The 16,832-nt window shown below is 32.0% G+C and overlaps 1 protein-coding gene and 1 long non-coding RNA gene across 6 annotated transcripts in view; both read left to right on the plus strand.

Moving 5' to 3' along the window:
- The window catches only part of LOC149476743 (uncharacterized), a 105,317-nt gene that overhangs the window by 73,212 nt on the left and 15,273 nt on the right, over positions 1 to 16,832 (plus strand). The window contains exons 1-2 of one of the 5 annotated variants that reach the window (XM_089711126.1): positions 2,416 to 2,528; positions 4,248 to 4,361. In XM_089711126.1, the coding sequence (XP_089567252.1) occupies positions 2,466 to 2,528; positions 4,248 to 4,361 (177 nt within the window). In that variant the 5' untranslated portion in view covers positions 2,416 to 2,465. Of the gene's footprint in view, positions 1 to 2,415; positions 2,529 to 4,247; positions 4,362 to 8,417; positions 8,631 to 16,832 lie in introns of those variants that run through there. The other 4 variants (XM_089711125.1, XM_089711130.1, XM_089711127.1 and 1 more) reach the window with 4 other exon arrangements.
- On the plus strand, positions 4,901 to 5,980 carry LOC149476745 (uncharacterized). Its single transcript, XR_016317759.1, has 2 exons — positions 4,901 to 5,482; positions 5,750 to 5,980. It is a non-coding gene; the product is annotated as an uncharacterized LOC149476745 (long non-coding RNA).

Below are 16,832 nucleotides of genomic sequence, written 5' to 3' on the forward strand. Positions count from 1 at the left end.
AGATTCAAGAGGTAGAAAAATAACTACATATAATATGTATTAAGTTTAGCTCAGCTCATAAATCTTATGAAAATCAGTCTGTCCGTGACGCTGTTTGTAATGTGTTCGAAACGTCGGGTTAAGTAATGATCTATTTCAATGTGGTCTCTGTTTTGATAGGTATGTGTAATATTTGCGATAATTACTAACACAAAGTTAACAAGAAAATATAACTTTGAATCGAAAATAAAGATAGGTTAAAAATCTGTCTCTAAATTAAGTAATTATATTATACTAGCTGTGCCGCTCGGTTTCACCCGCATTACTCCGTTCCTGTTGGTCTAAGGGGGATGATATATAGCCTATAACCTTCCTCGATAAATGGGCTATCTAACACCGAAAGAATTTTTTTAATCGGACTAGTAGTTCCTAAGATTAGCGCGTTCAAACAAACAAACAAACTCTTCAGCTTTATAATATTAGTATAGATTTAAAATATCATATTCTAAGTGTTAATTTTGTGTGCAAAAGTTATTTTTAAATGCTTCCTTAATAAAATAACGTTATCCCCAGATAAGAATTTCTAGCAAAAAGCAAATTACGCAGAATTACTCAGAATATAAAAATAAAATTCCAATTCCGAATAATCATAAGCGAGTCATTTTGTTAGAAGGAAAATTGTTTATTCTTCGCTAAAATGTTTGCAGTATTCAATTATTGTTTATTTTAAGTTATAGAACATGATTATGAAGTCTGTACTTAAATACAATACATATTTACTAGGGATGTAACGATACATGATTTTGCCGATACGATACCGATACCGATACCGATACCGATATCGATGGCTTGGTAGAAAAATAAATAGTGAATTATGCATAAAAAGTTACCAACATTTAACAGAGACAACTGTTAATCGTATACTTTTAAATAAAAATGCCAAATCAAAAAACAAAAAAAACATTTATTTTAGTATTATTATTTTACGAAGTCAGTTAAACTTTAAGTAATACACATACAATCAGTACCTAATAAAAGTTTACTATAATGGTAGAGTTTCTTCAAAAAACAAAGTGCGCACGCGCGGGCGGCCTCCCGCATCGTTCATTGGGCGCGGATTTTTGAATTATTTGATATCAAAAAAATTGGTTGTTTGTAAAGTAGGTTTACGATCGAGATGTTTACGTGATAACATAATGCAATGGCAGCGCTCGAGATGAAACGGGAGATCAGTCCGTCTCTCTCTCGTTATACCTGCGATCGCGCTCGTGAGGTTTTGGTGTGACACAAGTTTATGAACATGTCACCCGACTAAAACGATTTTAAAAACGTTATCACGTTAAAAATTCAAAAAATTCAAAATTATTGCACGCCTCATAAGCGAAGCGTTGAGGTGGGTACTACTGTCACTTCGCGCAAAACATCTGATTTTTCAAACTTAAAATGTCTTTATGTATCATACATTGCACTTGTAAGATAATACATACACACACATATTAAGAAAAAACACTATTTTTAACATTCATGATATTTTTGATGTCATTTTTGTTATTTAAACTAGTTAAAAAACAGTTTAAAAAAGTTCTGTCTTGGACGTCCGTGTGTCTGTATGTGCGGAGGATTTTCTTGTTAACATGATAGCGACCGAAATACTTTACTAATCGAGTCTTTTTTTTTCTCTTACGCTTGAGTATGCTCAGGAATAGAACCCTTTCATTTTTCAGGGTCTGATTCGATGTGGTTTAATTGTTATTAAATAAACAAAAATAATAATTAATAAATATTTATTAAAAAAAAATTATGAGGCGTGCACTTTTGGATTTTCCAAACTATTTATTTCTTTCCTTTACATAAACAAATTTGTGATTGGAACATTCCTAGTAAGCAAATAAAATGCTTGTGTCAGGAGGTTCCGCTCTTCCTTAACACTATTACAGAAACAGAAATAAAACAATATGAATGAATACAATGCAAAAACATAAAAGAAAAGAAAGAATTTAATAAAAAATATCGGTATCGGTTGATTTATTATCGGCGATACCGATATATCGGCTTGCCGATATATCGGCCGATATATCGGTATCGGTATCGGTATCGTTACATCCCTAATATTTACATAAAAAAGATTTTTCATTTCACATAACGCTTTGTATGACGTCCGCTTATTATGACGTGTTTGTCGATTCCCTTCGATGTCATTATAAACGGATTCCACTGTAATTGTTTTTTGTCTGTTATATATGTAAATACGTATTCCTAATGTGTTATGTACTTAAATTCATAAATTAAAATGCAAGTACACAATGATTTTGTACAGCCCTAGAAAAAAAAAATCATATTTTTGGACGCTAACGTATGCGTAACAGCTAATTAAAAACTATATCTAGCACTAAAGTACACCTAGCCTTAAATTGTTGTTATTTTTTTAGTGAAAAAAGTTAAAATAATGAAAGTGTTGTGTGCAAAGTGTTAAATGTTATAAGGTTATGACTCAAACATGGAGAAGGAAATTCAGCTGGTTGACAGAAGGCAAGCTTGCTAGACTATGGGTGGGTATACCTATTGTAACTTTAATATAAACATACTATATGTGCCGCGCGGTTTCACCCGCGATCGAACCTGAGGCAAAAAAAGTGAAAAAGTGCCAAAGTGTCTCTTATTCCCTGTCAGTTTACGCCGTGAATTGAACTGGATGGCAAATTCGTATTATGATCGCAATAATCAGTCACGGTTAAATATGAATTTGCCAGCCAGTTCAATTCAGGGCGTACACTGTCTGGAAATAAGAGGTCATACGGCCCCAGGTTCCATATCCTTACTTTGCCATATTATTAATGAAATACAGAAAATGGATCAGCAAAACAGATGCAGCATGTATGCATAATGCATCTGTCCCAAATCCCACTAGGGGCCGTTCATAAAATACGTTCGCATACAAGGGGGGGGGGAGGGGTTTTCGCGAGTGTGACAAGATGTGACAAGGGGGGACAGGGGGTCTACGGCAGCGTGACGTTCGCCGTTTATTAAAAATTTTTACTGAGTAGGTATTCGTTCTCTCGACTTTTTTTTCAATTTTGTAATGATAGAAGTCATTTATTTCGTATTAGTAAATATACAGATATTTAAATGTAGATATATATAAATTGTAACTTGATAAAATTTGTGTATTATCAATCAAAATTTATCATGTTTAGGGGGGGAGGGGTCTTAGTTTTTGTGACGAAATATTTCCAGGGGGGTCACAGAAAGTGTGACACTGCGTGACAACCAGGGGGGAGGGATCAAAAAAAACTAATTTTAGTGTGACGTATTTTATGAACAGCCCTCTAGGGAACACGGGACTTCACATATTAATGGAATGGAATTATTGTAAATCTCATATATCATAGAAATCGCAACATTAACAGAGGCTCTATAATTTCGCAATGTGCGTTCTAAAAGGTGCCATTTTAGAGCGAGATGAGAAAAAGTCTACATTTTAAAACATACCTACTTAAAAAAGTCAATTATTTGAATCGAGAAGAGAATTATTTGTAAATCATTTTAGTCAATCAAAGCTACTATTTATTTCTTATGTTATTAGGATTTAAAAAGATGCGCGTTTTTAAAATGTCACGGGCGCAGACAGCGGAAGCAGCTGCGTATGCGCATTGATATGTTATCATTTCCTCTCATAATTAAGCGCTAATTAATTAAATAATTGGTTTAAATAGCGGACTTTGTTATAACGATAGTGTAATTGGTTTATTTTGAAAGTGAAGTAAACATACAATAGTGTAATTAGTTTATTTTTAAAGTAGAGTAAACATCTAAAGGAGATTTTTTTTATTGTTTACATTACACTAATCAAAACAATAACATTAAACAATTATTTTAGTATATTTTTAATTAAATAATGCGTAATATACTTTATGATTGTTATTTTAAAATAATTAGTTTTGTCATAATATTGGCAATACGTTTTAGTTTGGTTTCCTTTTGAAATCTATTCTCATTTTATTCTGTATATTTTTTCCTTTACTACATACACTTAAAAACCTTTCCTTATAAATGAAACATCCGACCCAAAATGAATTTTCACATCGAATCAGTAGTACCTATGATTCGCTGAACCGATCCTAAAATTGTTCAGCCCTGTTATATTCATAGCATTACACCTACATTAAAGTATTATTGTGTATGTCTTGAACGTATTGTGTCATGACATTTCAGTAAAAAAATCTTTTTTTTTTAGTTTTTTTTAATTTACTTCGACTTTCGTCCACCAGGCGGAGCTAGTAGCGGCGGTGAGGCGGCGGGGGCGGGGGGACAGCGATGATGACGAGGACCTGGGGCTTCCGCGGAGCCCACCAGCTTCACCACCTACTGATAAGGCTGATAAGGTAAGATTTTTTATGGTGAATCAAGTAGGTAAATACACATTGGCTTAAACATTACAATAAGGAAATGAAGTGTGCATGGGTAAGTATAATATAGATTTTTAAGGGTAACGAAAATGTATGCTTTCATAAAAAATAAAAATACACCTAGTTAAATCATTCATCGATGGATTGATTGCTAAAAAATAACTGTGGATTAGTGATTACCTACTGACGTACGAATATAATATAAATGGAAAGCCCCAAAAAAAATCATTTACGACTGTGTACACTTTACAATGTTACATAAAAGTATCCCTATACCACCAAAGAACCAGAGATCACTGAATACTAAATTACTAAATGCTTTTAAAAAGTTCGATGTTTGGCGCCATTGTTTTCAATTTAGTCAAGCTAGCGACATCTAGAAAACGCATGCAGAAACTCGTTAGTTTGCATTCTAGTGCGTAGAATGAAGACTAGATGGCGCTGAAATAAATTGCTCGAGCATTAAATGTAATTGAGCGTTTTCAAAAAAAAGTGTACCCCTCACTTTTGGCCTGTCCCCTGTGTTTCAAGTCGAATAACAAGTAAAATTTATATGATGGCTAATTATTTTAATGCTTGAAAAGTATTAAATACATCATAATTTGATAAATGCAAACAATTAATTCACGGAAACATTGCGTACTATTTTTTAAATAATCATTTTTAAAACTAAAGTGTCAGTTTTTGGCGTGTCCCCATCCAAGTTCTTCGATGTTAGAGAAGCGATTCTAAAAAGTTTTATACCAAGGTACCATAAGTTTTAGTGTCGTCTAAAAGTACATTTATTTGCGAATCGTCGCATGTAGTTCATAATTAAGGCCTTATAATCGTTTAAAAGCAATTTGATTTCCAAAAATATCTTAAAAAGTGGTACCGACCGGACATGTCGGGTTTATCACGGCTAATAATGCCACTTACAAATTTTAGATTACTATTTGAATTTTATAAATGGCAAAATTATCGTTTACTTTCACCGTCCGCCAATTTAAAAAAGCTTATTTTCAAATACAGTTCGAGTAAAACAGACGTGTTTTGTGAGTGCAACGGCCGTTGAAATTTCTACTGTCTGGTTTGAGACATATTATTACTTGATACAGGTAAGTAAACATCGTTTAAATACTTTCAGAAGATGAGCAATATATTCATTAACCGTTATTTACATTTGATAATCAGTGTAGGCACATTTTTTCGTCAGAATATAATTTTGACTAAAAACTGAAAAGAAAACGTCACGTCAGTTTTGCAACATTTTGCTTCGTGACCTATAGGCTGACAAGAAAAGTCGCAAAACTGCAGCATAAAGCCAAGTCTAGATTGTCATTGTAATATTCTTCATAATTTTTATAATTTTTTCATATTTTTAGGTTTCACTAATCTCGGGACCAAAAAGGACATGTATAATTTGCAAAAAATGGTATTGCAATGAATGCGTTGGTCAGCAGGTATACCCTGAATACATAATATGTGATACATGTATGGAAAGTTAAAAGGTGTAGGTAGTGTAACTCTGAGTTTTACCCTAAAATTGATACTGTGTCAAACTGTGTGTTGGTGTATTTTTTTTATGAGACTAAAATAAAATTTTTGTAAACGTATTCTCGGTTTTATTTTAACCATGTTAATTGGATTCAATATAAACCTAGCCTTATAAAAAATGGTCTATCGGTTTTGCGATAGTCCCCCGTTTTGCGACAAGAAAAATTTTAGTTTTTACATTTTTTATTATAAGGGACACAAATAATTTGATTTCAATATTGAAAATGGTTTAACTGTTCCGAAATAAAATAATCACTTTGCCGATTTTAATCGAAATGTATTAAGTATCGTAAAAGTAACGGCTACTTTGGCATCAGCTGTGGCAAAACAGAACTTAAAGCTAGTTTAATAGGAATTTTAATTATTTGTCGACTTCAATTTTCTATTTTTTAAATAATGTATGTTATAATCTTCGTAACACAATCAAAATATTTTGCGTCTTTCTTCGTAGTTAATAGTTCTATGAGCATTGATGACTGTCGCAAAACTGACACTTTTTTTCACAGTCCCAATTTATTTTGATGATTTCTCGTAAAACAAATTAATCTGCAAGCAATTAAATATAATTTCACTTACTATGATGTATATTTAAAATTTCTAAATCAAAATTTTATTAAAAATGCAACATTTAAAATTTATCCATAAATTCAGCCATGGTACACTTTTTTTTGAAAACGCTCAATTGCAATTTATCTAGAATATTACAAGAGCATGAAAGTTTTATTGGCTTATTAAATTTTACTGGTAATAACTATAATTTAGTCATAATATTTATTATGCTTTTATGTCATTTCTATTATTATTATATCTAATCTTGAATCATAATATACCTATCAAGAGCTATCAAGGATGATAAAGTTGTGTGCGTATTAGGTAGGTAGTAGGTACAAAATTTTATAAAAATAAATGTCCCTTGAATTTTAAGAAAAAAAATTACTTGGCCATTGTTTATCAGTCCTCTATACAAAAAGAAGAATTTGAGTTTCGAGTGACATTCGTGCGATTGAAATTCTTCGAAAAATCTCGATTTATATTTTCAGGAATAGATTTACAAGAGATTTACATATATTTAGTTTTTCCAATTATGTATTTGTTCTTGTAACATTTCATAATAGCCTTAGTAAGGCCTTAGTCCGTGTAAGTTGTAACATAATAATAGTTTTCGGTAAGGTTTTCGGTGGTTAAATTACAATATATCGCTACTATCATTATTATATATACATCATTATTATTCCCTATTTACTAATAAATAAAATGTCATAATAAACGTTACATGAGCAATTATACACATGCGAATTAGCTGCATGTGAAAGTGCATTGTATGCCGAGGTCATATGCACACGATGCTAATCAACAGTGTAACCGCTAAACTTAGGAATATTGTAAGTAATTATTATTTATTAGCAATCTTAACGGTTTTTGGAATACAGACTGAGTATGGAAATTGTTTTGTACTAGAACTACATACTTTAGATAGAAACACAGAATATACAGTAAAACAGTGTTGACTCTATCAATAATAAAAAAAGGGATCTGTCTTTATAAAAATAATTTGAAGATTTTTAACCACGTTACGTGCTGGCCACGGACAATTCGCTATAGCGAAAATTCGCGCGGCGCGACTGGCGGCGCGTCTTGCGAATGAATCAAATGTATGGAAATGTACTGGGCATGCCACGCGCAGCGGCGACCAGCGAGACGACCGGCGAATTTCCCCGAGCGAATCGCGCGGCACGACTAGCGATCGAAACAAATGTATGAGTTATTACGGCGCAGGCCACGGAGTCGAGCGGCAGACGCGGCGACTACTCCCGGAGCGAACTTAATTTAAAATAGTTTGTTTTTTTTTCGCGAAAATGGAGACGGAAGCTTTTATTGCAGAAATTCTAGCTAGACCAGCTATTTGGAAGTCTAGCCACCCGCAACATAATTTTTCATCATGCCTATATTTTTCATATTTTTGGTGGAATTCTCCGTCTGTAACACGATTTCTATTTAATTCGTGTACTCCACTATATCTTCCAAACATTAAATCTTGAGCAAAAAAGCTGCTACTCTCCAAACAACGTCGAGCTAACTTTGATAAAGCCATCTCGTCTCCTCGTCTACACTGGTCGCGGCGGCGAACGCAACTGCCCGTGGCATGCTTACCGCGCCGCGCGAATTGCCGCGCCGCCCGTCGCGCCGTCGGTCGCGCCGCCGGTGTCCGTGGCCAAGGTGTTAGATTTAAACCGTCATGCGGTTTTATCATTACTTTCAAATAACTGAATCATTCTCATGAAATAATAGATCTCTTTTACACTGTTTACGTAAATCAATAATAGGCTTTATCCATACGGATATTTACATAATCTCAGATGATCCGTTTGTTTAAAATATATATATCATCAACGCATTACACCCACGTCTCGCTTTCTTATGTAAAACAGTTTACATACAAGGTAACACCGTGTAACAGTAGTTATGCCGATCCTAACCAATTAAGGCTTGCATTATCTGTAGCGTCAAACGCACAGGCAGTCTAGCCGCGACCTTTGTTCGAAGAATACGCGCGATAAAAAAAAAACAACTGACAGTTTGAAAAAGCGCGCGTTCGGTTGACATTTGAAAATTAAAAAAAAATTGCGTTTGTAGTTTTTTAATTTAAGTGTAGTGCTAGTGGTTTTGAATAAGGATTTTTATTATAGGCATAATTATTTTAATAAGTATGTAAGTAGTAATTTGAAATCAAATTGTGCAAAAACCAAATTAAAAATTAATTAAAAAGTTAATACAAATAATAATTACTTATAAATTTCTTCGACAAATGCGTTTAGTTTCACATTTCATCTCGAAAAAAAAAATAATTTTCACACGAACATGTTATTAACAACACTTCGGAAACAAATCGTAAAAACGAGTGACAATGGAAAGTGAAAAAAGTACGCATCTCGATAAATAGCTACAATTTATTGCATTTGTATTTGAACTGACGCTAATTAGATAAGGAAAATTGTGCTTATTTATAAATTTACCAAAAAAAACCCACAAATTTATGAAGAACTTATTGGGGTAAATTTTTAATAATAAAATCTCATTGCAATATATTAAACGAGCCGAAAAAGTAACAAATTTAAAAAACATAATTAGAATACATATTCATTTTCTAATATTTACCGAGAGGATAAATAATATATAATAGTTAACGAGAGGATTAAAGTACCATTTAAATATTTCCAAACACAAGGTATTTATAATCAACTAGCGGTCCGCCTCGGCTTCGCCCGTGGTACATATTTCGCAATAAAAGGTAGCGTATGTCCTTTCTCGGGTATCAAAATATCTCCATACCAAATTTCATGCAAATTGGTTCAGTAGTTTAGGCGTGATTGAGTAACAGACAGACAGACAGAGTTACTTTCGTATTTATAATATTAGTATGGATTATACGGCATTTACAATGAGTTGTCATAATAAAATAAAATGACCGATGTTCAGTTAGAGTCGCTACTCGCTTCATAAAGCATTCTGTTGCGAGAAATTAATATGAAATTTCAAACCGGAATTTAGTTGCAGTCATTTATATGAGTACCAATTTCCAAATAGTTAAAAGAATAAGAAATTTTTAAATGTTTAAGATTTTTTTTTACTGACAAGTAACGTACAGACGACGAGTTAAATGGCGTGCAGAAAAATAACAAGTTTTTTTGAGAAATCATTTCAGGCTATGATAGAGATGACAACTTAGATTACAAAATAAAATACAGATGGAGCATGTCAATCATTCATCGCCCTTGTCAAAGAAAATACGAAATCAAAAACGAATACGTTCCTCCGCTAGTGCTATAGCGATTCTAGTGTCATGTAATACGTCAAAAGGGGTTTGATATTTTAGTAAAAAAATGCTGTCTTGTTATATTAAAACGCTGTAAAACTTGTTCCCGAAAACAAACAAAAAGATAAAACATCGTTTTACAGATTTTCTGTAGATTATTTGGCTTATTTAATTTTGTATACAAATAATAATTTTACAAATACGAAGGAATTCAAAACTTCAACGTATGCTGCCAGTATTTTGAAAATGAATTTGCCATTTTTAGGGGTAAAATGGTTAAAAGATATTCGGGGATTTTTCGATCGTGAATGTGATTATTTGTATAGTGCAATAAAAGTTCATAGTCATTATTAGATTATTTTAAAAAGCATTATACATTTTTTTGTTACTTTTATAAGAAGCGTCGTTTTCGCTTGCGATTTAATTCATGTGAACACATGATGGATATGATGAAAATAAAATGTCCCGCATTCTCGACTAAAAACTGCCATTCGCACTCGCATTCATATGTTTTGAAATATAAAAACTTTTTTTAATGTAATTTATTTAATAAATTTAATGTAATTTATTTAATAAAAATTGAATAAAATTATTTTGTCCATGTATAACTTTAGTAGATAGGTGATAAAATAATTTTTACAATATTATAAAATAATATCAAAAACCCGATTTTATATTAAAATAAAAATTAAAACATGACTGCTAATAATTTATGTAGCCTACGTCACTACCACCACAGCTACCTTCATAATTCAGATGATTGCAATGACACCTCATATTAAGTCACAACTCAAAATCGATCCAACAGTTTATACTGCTGGGCGTGTCAAAGAAATATTATACATACATACCTACACTCGAAAAACATAACCCTCTTTCTTCCGTAGTCGGGGAAAATTTTGGGAAAATTTTCAATATCTGGTAACATAACACCCACACAAAAGCACCGTGTACGTACAGTGCAACGGCGAAATGACAGCACACATAGCTTTATGGAAATGACGATAAATTATTCGGTTTAGTTCGGCAACGCTCCATCTGTCTTTTATTTTGTAATCTAAGGATGACAAAGACTCGAAATCTATACTAATATTATAAAGCTGAAGAGTTTGTTTGTTTGTTTGTTTGAACGCGCTAATCTCGGGAACTACTGGTCCGATTTAAAAAATTCTTTCGGTGTTAGATAGCCCATTTATCGAGGAAGGTTATAGGCTATATATCATCGCGCTACGACCAACAGGGGTGGAGCCACGGGGGTGAAACCGCGCGGAGCAGCTAGTTGTTAATAAGCGTGATAAAAAAAATATATACCTACGTAGAAGGTACATGTTTTTTTTGTAAGCAGTGACAACACATGATTCAGGCATCGACCTAGAAAATTTAATAAAAAAACCGAATAAGATAAAGTATTATAATTGCAGCATATTTCCTGTACATAATTACTCGGTTAAATATTATCGTAAAATCTGGCCCCGATACGCTTCTTTTAGTATTTACTATTTAACAAAGGTTAATTGAAAATTTATGCAAAACATTTATTTATACATAGTAAATTCTTTTGTAGTATAATATTGTTTTATACTGGTTTGTAATGTAACACTATCCTCTCCGACAATAATCAACTTTTTGAAAAAAAAAAAAAACACGTATTTTCTCACATTTGCTGCAGTGCACATATTTTTGGTAGGTTTAGCACTTATCAAAGTTTACCACTAATAGTAAAATAATCTTAAATTATTAAATTAGTGTACAACTCATCAATAAAGTTATTCAAATTATCCCAATCCAAGCGGTGACAAAAAGTCAACAACCCAAAAATTATTTCATGAAATTACCTGTCTTAAGTCCATAGTCCATACCCAATAAATTATATAAAATATTAGACTCTTCAGCAATAAAACGTCCAATTATAGCAAATGTACCAAATTGCTCAGATCAGCTGGCCAATATATTACTTCGCAGTTATCTGATATTTGAGATAACAGTTAAAGTCATAAAGTAACCGTATGAGAGTAACGGTGGTAACGTGGGAATTGGATAGTTATTGATAATTTAATAAGTGTAAAAAATAACATTTATATGAATTAGAAACCTATAAAAACAAATCCTTGAACCTATCTTTTCTTTTATGGGAAAACCAAGACTTCTTCTAGAAGCACTTTTGAATCGTCATAATATATTTTTAAAATTTACCACCGATTCGGAAAGCAGTATCTACGGAGATGAACCGGTAAAAAACTCCATAGTTGCTACTTGCTATAGTCTGTCCACTATAAGAATTGCTTTTTGACAGCTCGACGGGTGATACCAGAAGTGATGTTCAAAAGATTATCGATTGTGATACCATTTCAATTATAAATTAAAAATATTATCATAAATCGAATCAGGTACGTAAATAATAATTACAACGTAAACGTACTAATAAGATATGTAATAATAAGACCACATATCTATGCATTGTATGTTAAAACTAAACTAAACTAATATTTTATTATTTATTGGTTTCTATCTTAAAATTTGGTTGTCTTTACGTTTAAATTATATAACATAATAGAAGAGTTTTTCTGCATCGGATATATTTTACAGAGTATTTCTATCGATTATTATAATCTATCGACCCATCATTGAATAATTCTGTGTAGACATCACTAAGTGGGCGGGACCTGTCCATGAAGAACGATAATTATTTGTATGACATTTTAACATAGACAATACAATCCTTCATAGGCGTGTAGCTGTCAAAAAGCAAATAATATAATGGACAGAGTATAGTAAAGTTTTTCAAGTAGCTTATAATAAAATACAATTTGTCCATTTAGAGAATACAAGGAATTTGTCATTTGCAAAAGGATTCCTATTTAATGAGAATCATAAATAGATCTCGTCGGCCGTATTAAAAATTGCCATCATAAAAACGCATTCTTTCTGACTTGTTAATCTAGTACACAGAAAATAAACAATAACTAACAAAAATAAATATAGCTAGGTGAAAACCTGTCCTCATCAAAGGCGTTCATTGAACATCAATATTATCTGGTTATGTCAGTTTTTGCACAGAAGATGGTCATTAAAATAAAACGTTATAGGGCATTAGTCCTGGATCCTTGAAACTCGGCAAGTTTTTGTCATCAACTAAAATAGATACAACAAGTTTTGAAGGACAATCGTTAAGAACTATTCCATTATAATGCAGTTATTTTTCTAGGTTCCCAGGATGCATTAATGTTTTAAACCTACTATAAATAAGATTAATAGGAATATACCTATAACATTAATTAACAACTAATAAAGTTTAACTTCAGATAGCTTCGATTGCCATTTTAGCAATGCATTTTAGCATGATCAAACCTCTATTATAGACGAAAATTCCTTTCCTTAACATCACTGACCTTACCCACGTTTCAAAAACAATTTAGTAACATTGATTAACAAGCCTTCACAGTTCAGTTTTCTCTGACCTTCGTAAACCAAGAGCAGAAAATATAGGATTAATAACAAAACACTCAGTACATGCGGTAGTTCACGTAGCCCATATAACAACAGTACATTACGCAACACATTACGTACAAAGGCACTTTTGATGCTTCTGGGAGGGGATCAGAAATCGGTTTAATGACGTCAGAACATCAAGTCTGTAATCCTCTTTGTTGGGTGCGCAATAAAACCCCTAATGAAATAATTACATATACTATATTGTTGATTTGATGCAGAATTACACTATTGTAATAAAAATTTCGTGAATTCCCAAGCGTTAATAATCGTAATTGATCAAGCCTGATTATAACTAAATTTGGGTAATAATGCAATTCAGATTTTAGAGATGTTGCAAACACTTCGTTTCCTAGATGTGTACATATTTTCCGTATACGTCTAGCCTAATAAGAAATCTATAAATAAGACAAAAATGATTTTATGGGGCAGAGTTTCTATATCAGAGATCTAGCACAGAATAATAGATATCGATTACATATCAAGTGATTTGACCTCTGAAGGAATTGTCTTTCTGACTCCAAAAGGCAATCGGCTATTTGATATGTATCGTCTACATAAATACGTCATTATTTGTATTTATTTTTTATCAGTATCCCTCAGAAATTTTACCCCCGGAATATAGTTAAAAAACGTGTAGTGGTGTGAAGGGACACCAGGATGGAACGAAGTTACTAAAATAACTGGCTTGCTTTTATGAGAGAGATAGAGATAAACAGAGAAACATGCGCACGCCACACGACTTACAATATATAGCAAAAAGTATCGTTCCGTTTTGGTCTTAATTCCGTCTAGCCCCCTTTCGCAACGCTTGATAAGGAATTTTCCCAAAACCTCTATCACAGTTAATAATTTGAATAAAATGCAATCTTTAAGTGACAGCTTAATTCCGTAATTTCACTTATTAATCCATTTGACCTCTGAGCTCTGACCGTTTCAAAACAATTACAAATTACTAAATTCTAAATTTGATAGTAAAATTGATTAAAATATGTCGTAATCGTCACGAATGTGGTCAAGGCCATGTTTTGTCATGTTCGTCTACTTCTTTGTCTATACACGTGCTTTTGTTAAACTTATTGTTTTAATTATGACGTTATTAATTCCCGCGGTGTGCTTTTTATTTATTAAAGATAGATAAGGCTTAAGAAATGGTTGATTACCTTTGTTTTTTAGAGTCGCGTTTTTTGTGCTATTTCCTTGCAATATTCTCTTTAAAATGTGATGTGGAGTGGATATGATATTGCTAGGAAAAGGAATGAATTAAAAAAAACAAATGAATTAAAAATATGAAATAAAAAATCCTTCCAAAACAGGATATTGTCTGTTGGATCAGACAGAATAATTATAACAACTGTTTAACTTCTCAATGTAAAGTCATGAATCAAAAAAATAAATAGCAGTACATATCCTTAGATATAATGTATCATTATAATTTTAAATTGCTTCACCGGCGGATGATTGTTACATATTGTAGGCAATATTACATAGGCATAATATTAAAATAGATTTATTCCAATATAATGAAGTAAAGTGTTTTTAAACTCCTAATCCAAACCAGAACGGCGTGATTACTACCGGAACTAATCATCTGCTTCCTTTAGTGATGTAAAAGCATTAAATAATATTATTAATGAGCTTGAAAATATATTAGTCATTAACGAAAAACACTCTTAAGATGTGTTTAATAATACTTTGAAGAATATAGCTATCTATTTAATGGTTTGTCCTTAAAATACATAATTATAGTCAACATGTCAACGAAATCAAATTCCAATATAAAATATTTTATTATTATTCAACGACTTATTCTAAAAATTTAAAACATTATTCACAACTTTAAATTTCAACTAAAGTATTCAATTCAAAACTCCCTTACAAGGATTAAAATAAAATAAAATGGCCAAATTAAGCGACGATTACCACCAATGCAAATGTTTAAAAGTCTATATTTGTAAGACGACAAAAAACCGATAATTTATGGATTATCGACATTTGTTTTGAAACCAGCACATCACTAAATCGGTTCGCGTCACTACCTAATCCTTACACAATGAAAATAACGTAATCAAACACCAAAAATGGTATACTTACACAACGTATTGTTCGATGGAAAATATTTTTATTTCACGTTTAGTAATATAAACATTTTTGTATAAAATATTCATGTGTTATGAAAAGTTTTTAATATACGAACCTGATTAAATATTGTGTATTTTTAATCCAAAGATTAGTTGTATTTTTGTTTGTAACATTTTTTCAAGTTACTTGTTATTGAAGTTATCAATGCTTAAATGATTGGAAGACTTATGCTACATAACATAGAAGATACATATACGAAGAAGCACATAACACATGAGTAGATGTGCACATAATATGTAATACAAACATAGTAATGATATAATTAAAACAAATACAATTAAAACTGCTCTAAATATTAATTTCTTTTATCTAAATGAAAAATAGTATCTTTATTCGATATCTGCATATCAATTTGATTAAGGACTCGTAGTAAGTAATCAACAGGGTTTTAACTGATATTTTTTAGCAGAAAAAATGCAATGAATATGCGAAGTACAAAGATACTAGTAAAACCAGCTGATAACCACATTCCGAGGGAAAATCTACAATTTCACGCAACCACAGTGTTGTTTCTAGTAATGTTAAGGTTTGTGGTTGAAGGACTAGGAAATAATAACCTCACATTATTTATTTATAGAGATTATTTGGATTAGTTAACCAGGGTCAATGCCCTAGATTAGTAGAAGTTAATAGTGTCTTATCTACTTCTTTCTTTTTCTACATCTCACATAGCATATATAAGTAGCTCTTCGGTTGTATATTTGTAAATAAAAATTAAATAATATATAGGTCACGTGCCTGCTTGTCTGCTTTAAATATTTAAAATATCTCCTTTACGCTTAGTAACTCAATATCTATATATATATAAAACTCAAAGGTGACTGATATAGTGATCTATCAATGCACAGCCCAAACCACTGGACGTATCGGGCTGAAATTTGGCATGCAGGTAGATGTTAGGACGTAGGCATCCGCTAAGAAAGGATTTCCCGAAATTCTTGCGGGAACGGGGAAAAACGGGGATGCACGTACAAAGTCGTGGGCGGAAGCTAGTTTTCTTATAATTTTTATCTGAAATTATCAATAGGCAATGCATCTTACTTTCCCTCCTTTTACAGTAGGTACCCTACTGTAATGTTCAAATGCTCTATTCTACTTTACCCAATGTTTTCACTTCAGCTATTACTCACCCCTATACTAGAGTACACGTTTAGAGTAGAGGTTTATAAAACTAAAATAGTAACTAGAGTAGAAGTACTAGAAGAATCAACATAATATTCAGATAACTAAGTGTAACTCAACCAAGCGCAGTGGTTGGGGTTACTTTCTACGCTTTCCACGGTTCAATTGTTCTGAGCGTAATTGTTATCTGATACTGTGAGCATTGTTTGAAAAACTGTTTATTGACTCTCGGTTTCTAGTAAATGAGTATTATTGTAGATTTTAAATTGCTAAGTACGTAATATATCTATAATCTATTGTCTAATCAGTACAACAATTTGATTTTGATTTATTCTTCTTTGATT

Source organism: Colias philodice, chromosome 26 (assembly GCF_061535455.1).
Source record: "Colias philodice isolate Cphi_HAF_F1 chromosome 26, ilColPhil1 Martin Lab GWU primary, whole genome shotgun sequence".
NCBI lineage: Eukaryota > Metazoa > Arthropoda > Insecta > Lepidoptera > Pieridae > Colias > Colias philodice.